Below are 16,130 nucleotides of genomic sequence, written 5' to 3' on the forward strand. Positions count from 1 at the left end.
AAAATTAAAAATAGAAATTTTTTTTTTTTTTTACTATATATATTTATTAATATTAATTAATAATAATAATTTATTGTTTACATCTTTAATTAATTTTTGTTCCTTCTATAAATAGGATTTTACACAATTTAGTGATTATTTAAATGATTCAATAATCACTATTAATGTATTATAATTCGAATACAACCTATTTTATACTTCCCAGACATAGGGGGTCGGTTTAAAATAATAATATTTATATAATAGTATTAATAATAATAGTTATAATTATAATAATAGTAGTAATAGTAATAGTAATAGTAATAAATTAGTTGTTTTTTCTTTGGTTTTTTTTTTCATATTTATTTTTTATTTTATTTTTTTTTAATTTTTAAAAAAAGATGAAAAAAAGAATTTTTTTATTATCTTTTAATCTAATCATTTACAAATAATTATAATAATATTATCATTACACAATAATCTTTTAAATCCCTCACTCTCACACTCACAATTTATAAAACTTTATAACTATATAGCAACACACACACATATAACGAATTAATATTTTTAATAATAAAAAAAACAATATTTTATTTAAATAACCAATATTAACTTTTATTTTTTTTTTTTTTTTTACTAATTAGAATTAAAAATAGAATAGAAGCACATATACAAATTAAATTATAGTTTTTTTTTTTTTTTGTTTTAAAAAAAAAAAAAAAAAATATTTTTTAAAAAAAACAAAATATAAAATAAAAATATATAATTAAATATAAGGAAAATTATAGTTTTCTTGTTGTTAATAATAATAAAGGTACAGTTTTTGGTTCACGGTCAATTAATTGACAACTATAAAAATCTCCATCCATTTCCAAATCTTTTGGGAAATATAGATCCAGGGTTTAGTTTTTTCCCAATCGTTGATAATTTAAAACTACACATTCGTTGCTACACTAATAAACATATGCCAAGATATGGGGAATTACTAATTTTCGATTCTGGACTCCCAATGTTTTCAACTGCCTATGGTAATGTAATTCAAAACCTATTGTCAAATAATACAATGAATAGATTTGGTATTTCGAATGCTTGCTTTTTTGATAGGTAAATATTAAATGCTTTTTTTTTTTTTTGATTTTTATTAACAATTTTTTTTTAAAAAAATAGGTATGGATATGGTTGGTCTCAACTATCACCAGAGGCAATGAGTGCACAAACATTTGTAAAAAAACTTCGTGCATCAATTCAAAGTATTTCTCTGATTGCCAATCAACAATTTTATTATGTCGGATGGAGCATGGGTGGACTTTTTGCTCAAACCTATGCAATGATGTATCCAAATGACCTAAAAGGTATTTTATCAATTGATGGTACCGATATAGGGGTACTAACCGATAAAAAATGGATAGCTATTCCGGATATTATCGATTTTGTTAATAGAGCCAAAAAGTTCCCAAATGAACAATTAAAAGATTTATGCAGAAGTGGAACTATTTCAATAGAGTATGGATGGATTTCAGATGATACACATCTTCCTAAAAGTTGTATAGAAAAATCCCAGGCTATTTTTACAAATCCGGATCAGAATTACTTGAATGCAGTAATCCAAGAACTAACTAAATTCATAGATAATGCAAAAGATTTAAAAAAAGCCTACGCAAATGCAAAAAACCCTTCTCAACCCCTTGGAAATTTACCGTTGGTTGTAATTTCATCAAACCCTGATACCGAACCCGATTGGTTTAAAAGACAAATAAATTTAACAAAACTTTCATCAAACTCAATTCAATTAAACTGTAATAATCACTTAGTACCATTCAATCAACCAAATTTAATAATAAATGCAATTGAAATTTTAATAGCTAAAGCAAAATTTAAAACATAAATAATAATAATCAATAATAATATATAAAATAATCATAATAATAATAAAGATAGTAGTCGTAGTAGTAGTAGTAATATTAGTTTAGTAATAATACATAAAAACCACCTGTTAAATATTTATAAAAAAATAAAATAAAAAAAAAAATAAAAACATAAAAAATAAAAAAAAGATACCAATAATTTCGATTTAATCAAGTTTTATATATATATTAAAAGTTACAATATATTTTTAAATAAAAAATAAAAATAAGAAAAAAAACTATTATTTTAAGTTTAATAAAATTTTTTTTGTTTGATTATTTCAATAAAGGCTCTATTTTTTTTTTTTGTAAAGAAAAAAAAAAAAATACTGAAACCATTTATTTTTTTTGTGTGTATTTTATTTGTTATCTTTTTCTTTAATCAATGTGATTAAAAGAAAATATTAAAGGATGAACCTTTTTTTAAAAGTAATAATTTTTTTTTTTTTTTTTTTTTTTTTTTTTTTTTTTTTTTTTGGTTGGTCAATTTGCATCTTCAATTATATTTGATGTGTCATCACTAAATACATTGTTATTGCTATCCTGGGTATAATTATCCTGGCCCTTATCTTGGCTATTATCTCGGTAATTATAATTATCCTGGTCGTTTCTTTGATTAAAATCGATATCATATTGTTCCTTCTCTTGTTGAATGTAATCTTTGAGTGATTTTTCATTTTCATTTTCATTTTCATTTTCATTTTCGTTTTCGATTTCGTCCTCTTCATCGCTTTCATCATCTTCCTTTATAAGTAGTGATGATTCATCGTCATTTCCTGTTGATTCGAGTACGTTGGTTTGAGGTGGTTTAAGAAAGAGATTAAAACCACAAAAAATAACTACCAATTCACCAATGAATGCTGGTATAAAGATAAAAATGCCTTTAAACGAATAACTTTGATCCAGTTTTAAAACCAATAAAATTTTAAAAACAACTGAACAAATGGTTAGAATTAATATGGATAAAATTTGACCAATTGAAAATGTAGCGGTATCTATTTAAGATTATAATAATAATTAGTATTACTTTAATTTAAATTCAATATTTGAATTCATAAATGATATAGTTACCTTTAGAACCGAGACTGAAAATAAATAAGAAGAAAGAGAAGCAAGATGCAACTATATCGCCAATGAACAAAGGAACAAAACAAACTGCCCATTTCATATCGCTATAGTTATCCAGCTTTAAAGCAATCATCAGACAGGCCGGCGTCATCATTAAACCCAAAAAGAACAGTGGATACCCATTGACAAAATACTTTGTTTTGGTTTGGGGTTTATCCTTTACACAAGCACCAAAAATAACAGCATATAAACCAAGCAATAAAGTGAAACCAGAGGTGAGTAGTAATGGAATCATCATTATGGAGAACCTAAACAGAGAGTATTTCAATCTTAAAATTGCAAACACCACAAAAAAAGATGATCCAACTACTGAAACACGATAAGATAACCTAACCAACCATGATACCAAATTTGAAAGAATTCTTGAATTGGTTGCAAAATAACCTGTTGCCAAAACTACATAAACTGGTACAAACAAAACCCAATAGTTCCAATCTATGAAATCGTCAATACGAAGACCAATAAAAATTGTAAAAACCAATAATGATATGCCTATAATATTTAACAGTATTCCAATTAACCTCCAAAACTTTTGTGAATTGCTTCTACTCTTTTTCTTTAATTTCTTGGTTATTTTCTTTTCGACATTAATATTTATATTATCATTTATTGATTTTTTATATGAAGCAAAACTATTGTTATTATTATTATTATTATTATTAATATTATAGTTGTTATAAAAAATCTTGTTTGATGGTTTAAATTTACTTGTTGAACTGCTTGTTGTGCTGCTAATGCTATTCTCCCTGGTTCTAGATTTTGATGGTGTACTTGGTGATGATGTTGAGTTTAATGAATCGATATTATCAATCATTATTTCCTATTGTAAATAGTATTATTATTATTATTATTATTATTATTATTATTAACTATTACTTTTTTGCCTTTGTGCCTTATTATTTTTTTTGTTTTTTTTTTTTGTTTTTTTGGTTATTTTTTTATTTTTTTTTTTGTTTATTTTGTTGATTTGGATGGTTTTTTAAAAAAAAAAACTAATTAATTTGATTGCTTTTTCTTCTCTTTTTTCTTTTTTTTTTTGAATATTTAGAAAAAATAATTTTTTAAATTAAACTCATAATTTTGAAAAGTGATTACAAAAAAAAAAAAAGATTTTTTTAAAAATAATTTTTTATTTTTATTATAATTGCAAAAAAAAAAATAAAAAAAATAAAATAAAAAAAAATAAAAAAAATAATATTTATTTATGTGTGTTAATATATATGTATATTATACTTTTAAAAAAAAAAAATACATATGTTTTGTTTCATTTTATTATTTTATTTTAATTGTTAAAATTATATTCTTATATGTTTATAATTTTCGCTTGAATTATTTATGTAAAAATTTATTATTGTTTTATATTTTAATAAGTTTTTTTATGTGAAAACTTAAAAATTTCTTTTTTAAATAATTTTATTTTTTTTTAATTTTTTTATTTTTTTTTAATTATTTATTTTTTTCATTTTTTTTTAAATTGCTCTATAGAGATTTTTTTTTTATTTAATTAAAACATAAATTTATAAAATATATATATAAATATTTAAACATTAATTCAATATAAAATAAAGTTAATAATTTTATATTTTATTCATTTTTAAATTAAATAATGTCTCTTTATCCTACATTGCAACATGCACCACACCCATCCCAACAACAACAACAACAGCAACAACAACAACAAGAACAAAATGTAAGCAATTAATAAACTAATTAGTTTACTAATAATAATAATAACAATATACTTACTCATTAACTATTTTTATATAAATTTAGAATGTATTATATGCAGGTTGGTTACAAAAAAAAGGAGATAAAGGTGTAGTATTGTTATGGAAAAAAAGATATTTTATTGTAGACAAAAAAAGTATTAGATATTTTACTGATCAAACACAACAAGAACAAAAAGGTTCTATAACATGGGAGACTATTTCTGGTATAGAATTTACAAATAGTGCTTTATGGAATGACTGTCGATATTTTCAAATAGAAACTGTAATTATTATTTTTTTTTAATTTTTTTTTTTAAAAATTAAAAACACTAACATATACAATTTATTTATCTAATTCAGGTTTCAAAAAGAGTTTATTATTTATTTACAGAGGACCAAGTAGTTTCATTAGATTGGGTAACAAATCTTCAAAAAATATGGAATTTCTATAAACAATCCATAGCTTTATTAGGTAATAATAGTAGTAATAATAATGAAAACAACACCAGCAGTAATGTTTATGATAGTTTGGATAATAACTATAAGAATAATGTAAATAATTTCGATAAAGCATCAGCAGCAGCTTCACCAACTAACAGCGACAGCAGTAATGGTAGTGTAAATAGTAATAATAATAATAATAATGTAAACAACTATGGTTTTGATGATTTCAATAACAATAGTAGTAATGGCCAATACAAACAATATAAAGACTTTTTAAATTATTCACAACCATATTATAATCATTTTTATGACAATATTGGCAAGCCAATCCAACAACAAAGCGATTCTTTATTAAATGTACCACCACGTCCACCAGGGCCATTACGTGAATTAAATCAAGAGTTAGTTAAAGAGATTTTACCAATGGAAGGAAAAGATTTAGAATTTTATTATCAATCTACAGTTCATTTTAGTAATTTATTATTGACAAGTGGCACTGACTATATTTTATTATCGTGTTATTTAATACTCAGTATATTAGATTGGGATAATAAAAAAACTCAACCATTACCATATGCATGTACTCCACCTTATGAAAGTGATATTGTTTTTCCATATTTTACATATACAATTCAATTGGTTAGAAATGTATGCATATAATATAAAAAAAATTATTCCTTTAAAATTTTATATTAATAAATTTTTTTTTTTTATAATAACAGGAAATTTTAAATAAATGGCCACAACAAGGACCAACCTATTGTACACAAATCGATTTATTTTCAAAAAAGAAAAGAAAGAATTTTCCATTGTTATTAGAAAATGAAGATAGAGAAACCTTTTTACAAAGAAATTTATTATTACTCAATTATATTTTGAAATCATTATTAACAGGTAACAGAATGGCAACTATTGAGGACTCTGTTTGTGTTTTAATTGATAGATTTTTAGAAAACTATGAATCTTTACCATCTTACAAGTATGGAAACTTCCTTTGGAAAGAGATTGAACAGGGATCAGATCAAAATGGTGAAACCTCAAGCAAGGATAAATTAACCATCAAAAATATTCTCACTGCCTATCTTCTATATCAGAAACTTCATTTAGAAAAGAAAAACAATACAAGACTTCAATTTGATTCCCTAATGACACAACGTTATGATAGTGTAGGTCACAAATTTTCACAACAACTTCACCAATTCCCATTACTCGCCCCATATCAAGGTCACATTCAAAGAACAATAGTTAGAATATTCTTTTTATGGCAAAAAGATTTACCATTGTGTGAAACCACCTCAACCTATGATGTCTCAATTTATAGAAATTATAAAGTTTTCTCAAGAATGCTTCAAAAAACCAACCACAATTTCCCACAACTCCAATCAGCCATTAAAGAAGTTAGAGACTCATTATTTAAAATTATAGAAAACCAAATGGGTTCATTTGATATAAATAATATTGACTCAACTTCTCTTGATAGTATTATTAATAATTAATAATTTTTTTTTTAATAATAAATATTGTAAAAATTTTATGATAAAAAAAAAAAAAAAATACTTTATCTCTTTTCTTTTTCTCTTTTTATTTTTTTTTTCAATAGTTAATTAAAAAAAAAACCTCTATTTATTAAAATTTTAATTTTGTTAATTTAATTAATTAAATTTCATTTTTAGTTTTATTTTTCGTTTTATTTTTATTTTTTTAAACGATAATCTTTTTTTAAAAATATTGCCTTTTCAATGAAATTTATGTTATTTTATCAATTTCAAACGAGCTTTTTCAGATTGAAAGACACATTCCATGTTATTTTTTAAAAAAGAACGTAATCCTTACAAAATGTATGTTGCCACTATTGCGCATGCTTTAAAAATTAAAAAACAAAAAAAAAAAAAAAAAAAAAAAAAATTATTTATTAAAATTTTTTTTTTTTTTTCATTTTTTTTTTTATTAAATTAAAAATTATTTAATTTAAACACTTATCATTATAAAAATAATTAATTGTAAATACAATGTCACAAAAGAAACCACAAGTTATCGAACCATTTGAAGATTTAACTGGTGTAGGTGCACCAATTAAAAAGGAAAGCAGAGAACAATATTTACAAAGAAGACACCAAGAAGAAGATGAAACTAGATCAGCATTTTACAGAGAAGGTATTAAAGGTGGTTTACTTTATTCTGGTATCACCGCCACTGGTGTTGCTGCAGGTGTTTTATTATCAAAGACATTTAAGAAAAACGTTACCTGGAATATTCGTACATTTATCATCAGTTCTGGATTTATTGCTGGTTTTTGGATTTGGGGTGAAAAGGCTTCAATGAGCGTTATTCAACAAAGATTATACAAAGAAATGGACCAATATTATAACCAACCACATGAAAATAAAAAACAATAATAACAATAACAATAACAATAATAATAAATAATAAAAACAAAAAACAATATAAATACAAAATAAACAAAAAAATATATAAAAAAAATATAAAAAAAATAAATAAAAGTAATAACATTGATTTTTTAATAAATATTTTCCTCTTCGAAAAATTATAATGTTGACATTATAATTAAATTTGTACAAATATAAATTTATATAACAAAATAAAACTTGAAACTTGGGTGTCTACACCTTGTAATTTTATGTAATTTTTTTAAATAATTATAATAAATAATAAATTTATTTGTTTTTTTTCTTTTTTTTTCTTTTTTCTTTTTTTCTTTTTTTTCTTTTTTCTTTTAAGTAATTTTAAATAGTTTTATATATATTGTAGTTTTATACTTGATTAATTGCTTGATTTACAATACTATTTACGATATATGTTTGAGCCATACCTTTGACTTTCTTTCTTGCATCTGTAAGAAAATAAAAAAAATATTAGTACGATAAAAATTAAAGTTATGGAATCTGGTAGTGATTAATAATTACCTTTTGCACATTTAATATAACCGTATAAATTGGCTGCTGATAAAGCAAAACAAACAATAACAACAACTAACCATAATAATTTGGCAGAGAAAATTGAAGAGATCATAAAGAAAATCCAAATAACTGGTAATAAAATAGTTGGGCCCCAGAATAAAAGTGATTCTGCTGGGTTAATTTGGCTTTTATCCTATAATTAAAAAATAAATAATTAGTTATTTTTGTCTATTTCGTCATATAATAGTAGTGATATATGTGATTCCTACTTGAACAGATTCAAAAATCCAATTGTTTGAACCATCTTCCTTAATTTCATTCCACCATCTTAAGCCTACTAATAAACGACCAGTTACGTTTTTTACAGTCCAAAAGTCGAATGCGCTTGCTAAAACAACAATAATAAATGTTAAAACAAAACTTAATGAAAATAATCCACCGAAAATAAATATTAAAATTGCTATAATTTTGAAAAGATAATGAAAAACGATTGCTATAGGATGTTTTGGTTTTGGAGCTGAGTTTTGTTCTGAATTATTATTACTACTTGAGTTTGATTCCTCTGGCTCATCTGAAAATGGTGAATACTATTGATTGTTTAATTATGATTGATAAAGTTTTGTGTATAAAAGTGTGTGATGGTATAAAATAAAATAAAATTTAAATTAATATTAATATTTATTTTCATTGTATTTATTCCATTGTAAAGTAAGTGTTATGGTGTAGTATTATTACCTTCATCATTTTTTAGTGTATATATTATATTTGTGTATTTTAAATTATTATATTTGGGGGGTATGGCAGTATTTATATGTTTTATATTTAATATACAATGATTCGTGATTATTTTGATAGATTTAAAAAACTATTATTATTTGATATTATTTGTAAATATTCTTATAAGCTATATAGTAAAAGAAAAAAATTTAATGTAATTGTTAATTTCGATTTCTCTTTGAGCTTTATTAATTTTTAAATTATATGTAAAAAAAAAAAATAATAATTTTTAAAAAAATAAAGAAAAAATTTAAAAAAAAATTCAAAAAAAAACATTTTTTTAAAAATATTATTTTAAATTAAAATTTATTTTTTTTTTGAATTTTTTAATTTTATAGGTTTTGTTTACCACCTTTGTAAAATTTAAGTTTATTATTATAATAACCATATTTAAATAGGATATTCTTGGTTTAATGATCAAAAAATGATTATTAAGATATTTAAAATTTACTTTATTAGTTTAATTTAATATAGTTTTTTAATTTTTTTTTTTTTTTTTTATGATCGTTCTATTTTTATGATTGTCTTTTTTATTGTGTGTTCTGTTGTTGTTCTTTGGTTATTTTATGTAATAGTCTTAAATCTTTTCTTATAATTTTACCAGTTGTTGTGGTTGGCAAAGATTCAATGAATTCGATTTCACGTGGATATTCATAGGCGGCTAAAAAGGTTTTAACAAAATTTTGGATTTCTTTTTTTAATTGATCTGTTGGTTTGTATGATGGATTTAATACTATATATGCTTTTACGATTTCTCCACGAATTGGATCGGGTACACCAACTACACCGGCATTTGAAATAGATGGATGTTTTAATAAGCAGTTTTCAATTTCAGCAGGACCAATACGATAACCACTGGAATTGATGATATCGTCGTCTCTACCAACATACCAAATATAACCGTCTTTGTCCTTTTTACCTAAATCACCTGTAATTAGCCAATCACCTCTATATTTTTTTTTAGCAGCAGAGTCATTATTCCAGTATGTGAGGAATGAAACTGGATCTGGTGTTTTTAATGCAATATCCCCAACTTGTTCTTGAAGGATATTACAGTTTTCATCAATAACTTCGACAATGTGGCCTGGAATTGGTTTTCCCATTGAACCGCTTCTAATATCAAATACTGTTGATGAGTTACCTACCAAGAGATTGGCTTCAGTTTGACCATAGAATTCGTTAACTTCGACACCGAATTGTTCTTTAGACCATGATAATAGTTTATCACCTAAACATTCACCCCCACTGCCTATTGATTGCATTTTATATTTCTTTAATGATTCGTCTTGTTTCATTATTTTTAATGCAGATGGTGGTAAAAATGCTGTATCCACTTTATGTTTTTCCATTAGTTCCACAATTTTCTTTGGTTCGAATTTGGTCATACGATGTGCTAATACTGTTACACCATAAAAGAGGGATGGAGCTAAAACATCAAAGAAACCACCGATCCAAGCCCAATCTGCGGGTGTATAAAATACATAATCATTGGTAGATTTTCTTAATGGAAAATGGTTTTGTGGGAATTGAATACCTGGTAAATGTCCTATTAAAACTCTGTGTGCATGTAAACATCCTTTTGGATTACCTGTAGTACCTGATGTAAATATTATAATTGCTGGGTCTTCTGATTTAGTTTTAACTGGTTCGAATGAATCTGAAAATGTATTTGAAATTTCTTCATTCCATCTAAAAAAAATAAAAAATAAAAAATAAAAAATAAAAAATAAAAAATAAAAAATTTAATAAAAATATAAATAAATAAATAAATAAATGAATGAATAAAAAACAATAACTATGACTATAAATACTTACTCTTCAAAAATACTTCCATAGTGGGAGCTTTTTAATTTTTCAGGTAATTTGCCATGAACAATAATTTTTTTAAGTGTTGATACTTTTGGTAGTATTCCTAATAGTTTTTCAACATTTTCTGGATCGGTAATAACACAAGATGCGCCTGAATTGGAAATTCTATACTCTAATGCTTCAGGACCAAATAGTGTAAATAATGGCATTGTAATCATACCTGATCTAAAAACACTAATATGCGAAAGTGCACAATCAAAACCTTGAGTAAGTAATACACCAACTCTATCCCCTCTTTTTAGTCCAATTTCTTTAAATTTGTTTGAAAATTTATTTGACTTTGTTTGTAAATCTTTGAATGTATAGCTATGAAAAAAAAATTTGTATAATTTAATATATGAAACCATTTAATATTTAAAATACTTGTAATTTGATATTATATATAATATACCTACGATTTAACATCTCCAGTGTTTTCATTTATTATATGTTTAATTGCAATATGGTTCATTTTAGAAGGATCAGTTGCATGCTTATCACACATTTCTTGACCAATATTAAAATAATCTGGGATTGACCATTTGAAACCTTTTACTGCATCTTCATAATTTGTGGTTATTGGAATTAGGTTTAATTTTCTATCTATGAATTCATATGAGTTTTGATTATTATTTGAATAAAATCTGTAGTATGATGATTTATTTATTAAATTGTTTGTTGTTAATGGTGATACAAAATTTGATTTATTAAAATTCTTATTAATATTGCATTTTCTTTTTAATAAATATATAGGTAATGATTTATTACTAATACTATAGGATGTGAATTTTGATGATATCATTTGTGTTTGTGTGTGAGGACAAATTAAAAAAATAAAAAACTAAAAAAATTAAAGAAATTTTATTTTTTTTTTAAAGATGAACACCTTTTCAAAATAAAAATTTAAAAAAATATCTTTTTTTTAAAATTTTTTTTTTGCAAAAAAAAAAAAAAGAAAAACTATTTTAGGTTAAATTATTTGTTTAAATACTTATAATACAAATATTAAATGAATAAAAAATTATTAGAAGTAAAAATCTAATTTATTTATTACAAAGAGTGGCTAATAGTATAAAAATAAAAATAAAATAAAAAATTTTCCAAAAGTTAAATAAATTTTTAAAAATACATAACTGTATTTCATCATTTTATAAATTCTTTATTCTTGCATTTTTTTATACTTTAGTCTATGGTTCTCAGAAAACTCTTTTTTCTTTTTAATAATTATTAAAATAAATAAAATTTATAAATTGATAAAAAAAATACAAAGTTTTCTTTTAATTTTTTATATTTTATATTTTATATTTTATATTTTATATTTTATATTTTATATATTATATTTTTTAATTGTATATATATAAAATAATTTATTTTATTAAATTTAAATGAAATCTTTTGGTATTGATTGTAAATTATGGCTATCTAAATATTTCTTAACCAATTGACCCAGTGGATCTAGCTTTATTGGTTTTACAACAAAATCTATAAAAAATTATATTAATTAATATATTATTAAATATGAAAAAAATTATTGTATTAAAATCAATATTTACCATCCATTCCCATTGACTTACAATAGTCTTTTGATCCATGAAGATATGTAGCTGATAAACCAACAATACTGACTCTATTTACATAGTTGTTGGTTTCTTCCCATGATCTAATTAACTTGCTTGCAGTGGAGCCATCACATTCGGGCATATTTAAATCCATAAATATTAAATCGTAATTGAACTCCTTTTGTTTTTCGAAACCTTCAAAACCATTGGTAGCAGTGTCACATTCATACCCTAGTTTTTTTAATTGTAATTTAACTACTTTTCTATTAACTGCATTATCATCAACAAGTAGTATTCTTGGTTTTTCTTTTGCTTTTACTTGTAGTTGATTTTGAGGGGAATTTTTTTGATCTTGGATTAGTTGTTTTTTTTCTAAGTTTTCTTTTTCTTTTTCTTTTTTATTTTGTTGATTGATTTTTTCAATTTCATTAATTTTATTATTTCTCTCTTGATCTTTTTCTGAAATTGTTGTGGAGATTGGGTCATTTATTAGTTCAATATTTGCTAAATTTAATGAATAACTGTCATCTTCATCACTACTACCAGAATAAATATTTAGCTTTGGCGAAGATCCGCTAATATTTAAATCTATTCGCATAGGTGAGACATTGAAGTCATATTTTTCTTTTTTCGGTGTAGTTGATCTCTTCCCATTTGCTGGTGATAAAAGGGGGTTTGCAGGAGAATTTGGTGAGTTTTCATTAATTAGGTTTAATATTTTAATTAATGAAGTTGATGATATTGGTTTCTTTATAATGAGGAAATCTCTTTTGGGTGGTAGTAGTTTAAAGTTACATTGATTGATTGAGAGTGCAACTATAACTTTTTTTGGATAATACTCTAGGAATTCTTTAACATATTTTGAAGATGTATCTACATCGTCCATAAATCTATTGCAAACAATGATTGCTGATAAGGTTGGGTCGAAAAAGTGTTTAATTTTAGGGTTTATATCTAAAAAGTCAATATTTGATGATGGATTGTTTGGATCTGATTTTCCATTATGGATAAAACCAAAAAATTCTTTAACTACATCTTCTTTGACTCCATAAATGTTTCCTCCAATTAAATGTGAGAACTTCTTTTCCATTAATGGTCTTGTAACATCATAGTTATCGACTATAATTACAGATTTGTTTTGTGAAAATATTTTATCTGGGAAAATTGTAGAAAGGGTATCTGGTCCAATTTCTTCAAATTCTAGTGTTACCGAAAACAAAGAACCAACACCGGGTGTACTTTTTTCCAATAATACACTTCCACCCATTAATTTTGCTAATTTGCTTGAAATAGCAAGACCTAAGCCACTACCTCCATATTTTCTAGTTGTTGAAGCATCGATCTGATGAAATGGCTCGAATAAATGTTTTCTTTGTTCTTCTTTAATACCAATACCACTATCTTCAATACCTATTTTAACCTTACACCAATTATGCTTTCTTGATAAAACAGATACTTTAAATATAATATGACCCTTTTCAGTGTATTTTACAGCATTTGTACCCATATTTAACATAATTTGAACAAGACGGTTAGGGTCCCCAACTAGTCTATGTGGAATATCTGGGTCAAAAAGTGTTACAATCTCAATTGGTTTATTGTTGATGGATACTCCAATAGTTTTAGCTATTCCTTCTAAGCAGCCAATAAAATCGAACTCTATCATTTCCAATTCTAATCTTGATGCTTCAATTTTACTGAAATCAAGTATATCTGATGTAATTGATAATAATAATTCGCCAGAACCAAAAATTGTTTCAGCGATATCGTGCTGTTCGGTATTTAGAGGACTGGTTTTTAATAACATTTCAGCCATACCTATTACACCATTTAGCTTAAAATAAACTTGTATTAGTAAAATGACATTTATCGATCTTTTTATTATTTAGAATAAAAATACTTACAGGTGTTCTAATTTCGTGACTTATTGTTGCCAAAAATTGAGACTTTATTTTAGTAGCAGCTACGGCTTGATCTCTTGCCTCCATTAGTTCTAAATTTCTTTTTTGTTCTAATTCTGATTTATTTTGTAGTTCAGTGTTCATTTCTTTCAATGTTATTTGATCTGATATATCTCTGAGAATTATCATAATACCATTTGAATTACCTTGGCTATCTCCAATTTCTTTTGCAAATATTTCGGCAGGATAATTGTCGCCATTTTCTTTAGTAATTGTAATTTCACCTATAATATTATTGTTATCAAAGCACACTTTGTCAAACACTTGCTTTATTTCATTTTTTTTGTCAAATTTCATTATATTATCACCGATCTGATAACCAAGTAGTCTATCATAAAATGCACCAATCTTTCTGATAATTATTCCTTGTTTGTTGACCAGACAGCTACATGATGGGGATTGGTTTAAAAGGTTTTTTGCAATAATTAATTCGTCAGATACCCTTTTCTTTTCGATTTCTATTGATGTTCTATTTACAATAAATGTTAAAATATTTGTATCTAATATATTGGGGTTTAGAGATTCATCACCAAATAATACTATATCACCAATGTATATATCATTTGTATCTCTTAATGGAATTTCCATATAACTCTTTAGTTGATATTTTTTAATAATATCTTTGTTTATAAATACTTGATTAATGTCACTATAAATTTAAAAATTTAATTAAAATCAGTATATATTATTATAATCTTTTGTTGTTATTTTAAAGATACATACTCATAATATACAATGTTTTGACTTGTTTTTTTTAATGAAAATGAAAAATTTTCATATTCTTGTGTTGGACTACAAAATGAAATGGTATCAAATCCTCCAGTTCCATTTATAACGCTAACACCTGCATACTAAATAAATTATTAGTATATATTTTTTTAATAAAATATTTAAAATATAAAAATTACCTTTGAATTAAAAACTTTACAAATTAACTTTGAAAATTTTGAAAAAAATAAAGCAGATGAGGAATATACTGAGCTTATATCCATAAAAATCTGAATTAAGTTTTCATTAAAAATTCTTGCAACTTTAAAGGTTGCTTGCTGTATAATAAATCTTTAAAAAAAAAATTAGTAAAGATTTTACAAAAGAAAAAATTTTAATAAAAGAATCTTACTTTAAAATTATATTATTGTTTAATTCGGATATATCTTCGATGTTCATTGGGTATAGTTTAATTTCACCATACAAGTTTTCGGTAGTTTGAAGTGGTATTCTTAAAGTTTTTTTATCTAAAAAAATAACCTTTTCCATTTTATTAAGTTTCCCACTATCGTATATATAATTAAAGTCATTAATTATCTGTTTATCTTTATATTCACAAAGAACTAAACAATTATTCGTTCCATTGAAAATTTGAGCAATTGTTATCTTTTCTAATTTAGGGAAATATCTGAGGAAATATTGAATAATATTTGAAAATAATTGGTCATTGTGCATGGATAAAAGAAATTTTTCTGATAATTCGTCTGCTTCTGAACTTTGATTAAATTTCTCTTCAGATGAATAATTGCTGTATTTTAAATTTGCATTTCCAATATTATGTGAAGATGCTGATATTAAATCATATGACTCTGTATTTGAACGTAAAAATTTTTGATTTTCTTGATTTAAATTTAAATTTACATTATTATTATTGTTATTGTTATTGTTGTTACTATTATTATTAATATTGTTATATAAACAGCCATTACAGCTGCATTGGCTATCAAGTGAGCTATCTGAAGAGGCTACACTGCTTTCTGATGCGCTGCTCTGTAAAGGTGGGTTATTTTGTGATAGGCTTAAATTATATTTTATTATTTTCTTTTTATTATTGCTAATATAATCTGAATTATATTTTTTATCAGTTTTCTTTAATAGTGGTGAACCATCCATCTTTTCAAAAAAACACTCCATT

The 16,130-nt window shown here is 23.9% G+C and overlaps 7 protein-coding genes across 7 annotated transcripts; 3 read left to right on the forward strand and 4 right to left on the reverse strand.

The window, feature by feature from the left end:
- Positions 1 to 793: 793 nt before the first annotated feature.
- On the forward strand, positions 794 to 1,864 carry DICPUDRAFT_159094 (uncharacterized protein; the record flags this gene model as incomplete). Its single annotated transcript, XM_003294094.1, has 2 exons — positions 794 to 1,083; positions 1,147 to 1,864. Coding segments are annotated over 2 exons (1,008 nt in total), but the record flags the coding sequence as incomplete, so codon positions are not given.
- A 676-nt stretch (positions 1,865 to 2,540) lies between these two features.
- DICPUDRAFT_7229 (uncharacterized protein) lies at positions 2,541 to 3,666 on the reverse strand (the record flags this gene model as incomplete). Its single annotated transcript, XM_003294097.1, has 2 exons — positions 2,541 to 2,878; positions 2,955 to 3,666. Coding segments are annotated over 2 exons (1,050 nt in total), but the record flags the coding sequence as incomplete, so codon positions are not given.
- A 951-nt stretch (positions 3,667 to 4,617) lies between these two features.
- Positions 4,618 to 6,660, forward strand: DICPUDRAFT_99869 (uncharacterized protein; the record flags this gene model as incomplete). Its single annotated transcript, XM_003294095.1, has 4 exons — positions 4,618 to 4,701; positions 4,785 to 5,003; positions 5,081 to 5,812; positions 5,887 to 6,660. 4 exons carry the CDS (start codon positions 4,618 to 4,620, stop codon positions 6,658 to 6,660), a joined length of 1,809 nt encoding a protein of 602 aa, XP_003294143.1.
- Positions 6,661 to 7,166: 506 nt separating this feature from the next.
- On the forward strand, positions 7,167 to 7,691 carry DICPUDRAFT_93168 (uncharacterized protein). The gene has a single exon (XM_003294096.1). The coding sequence runs from the start codon at positions 7,174 to 7,176 to the stop codon at positions 7,558 to 7,560; it is 387 nt and encodes a 128-aa protein (XP_003294144.1). The 5' UTR covers positions 7,167 to 7,173; the 3' UTR covers positions 7,561 to 7,691.
- Positions 7,692 to 7,802: 111 nt separating this feature from the next.
- Positions 7,803 to 9,027, reverse strand: DICPUDRAFT_93170 (uncharacterized protein). The gene is made up of 4 exons (XM_003294098.1): positions 8,818 to 9,027; positions 8,352 to 8,669; positions 8,089 to 8,275; positions 7,803 to 8,015 (listed from the first exon to the last, which is right to left on the reverse strand). Exons 1-4 carry the CDS (start codon positions 8,824 to 8,826, stop codon positions 7,936 to 7,938), a joined length of 594 nt encoding a protein of 197 aa, XP_003294146.1. The 5' UTR covers positions 8,827 to 9,027; the 3' UTR covers positions 7,803 to 7,935.
- Positions 9,028 to 9,389: 362 nt separating this feature from the next.
- On the reverse strand, positions 9,390 to 11,509 carry DICPUDRAFT_159099 (uncharacterized protein; the record flags this gene model as incomplete). The annotated part of the gene is made up of 3 exons (XM_003294099.1): positions 9,390 to 10,548; positions 10,675 to 11,034; positions 11,124 to 11,509. 3 exons carry the CDS (start codon positions 11,507 to 11,509, stop codon positions 9,390 to 9,392), a joined length of 1,905 nt encoding a protein of 634 aa, XP_003294147.1.
- A 499-nt stretch (positions 11,510 to 12,008) lies between these two features.
- On the reverse strand, positions 12,009 to 15,288 carry DHKF (uncharacterized protein). Its single transcript, XM_003294100.1, has 5 exons — positions 15,136 to 15,288; positions 14,951 to 15,078; positions 14,171 to 14,876; positions 12,261 to 14,100; positions 12,009 to 12,189 (listed from the first exon to the last, which is right to left on the reverse strand). Exons 1-5 carry the CDS (start codon positions 15,217 to 15,219, stop codon positions 12,089 to 12,091), a joined length of 2,859 nt encoding a protein of 952 aa, XP_003294148.1. The 5' UTR covers positions 15,220 to 15,288; the 3' UTR covers positions 12,009 to 12,088.
- Between the last annotated feature and the right edge of the window lie 842 nt (positions 15,289 to 16,130).

The sequence above is a fragment of the Dictyostelium purpureum genome (genome assembly GCF_000190715.1).
Source record: "Dictyostelium purpureum unplaced genomic scaffold DICPUscaffold_511, whole genome shotgun sequence".
NCBI lineage: Eukaryota > Evosea > Eumycetozoa > Dictyosteliales > Dictyosteliaceae > Dictyostelium > Dictyostelium purpureum.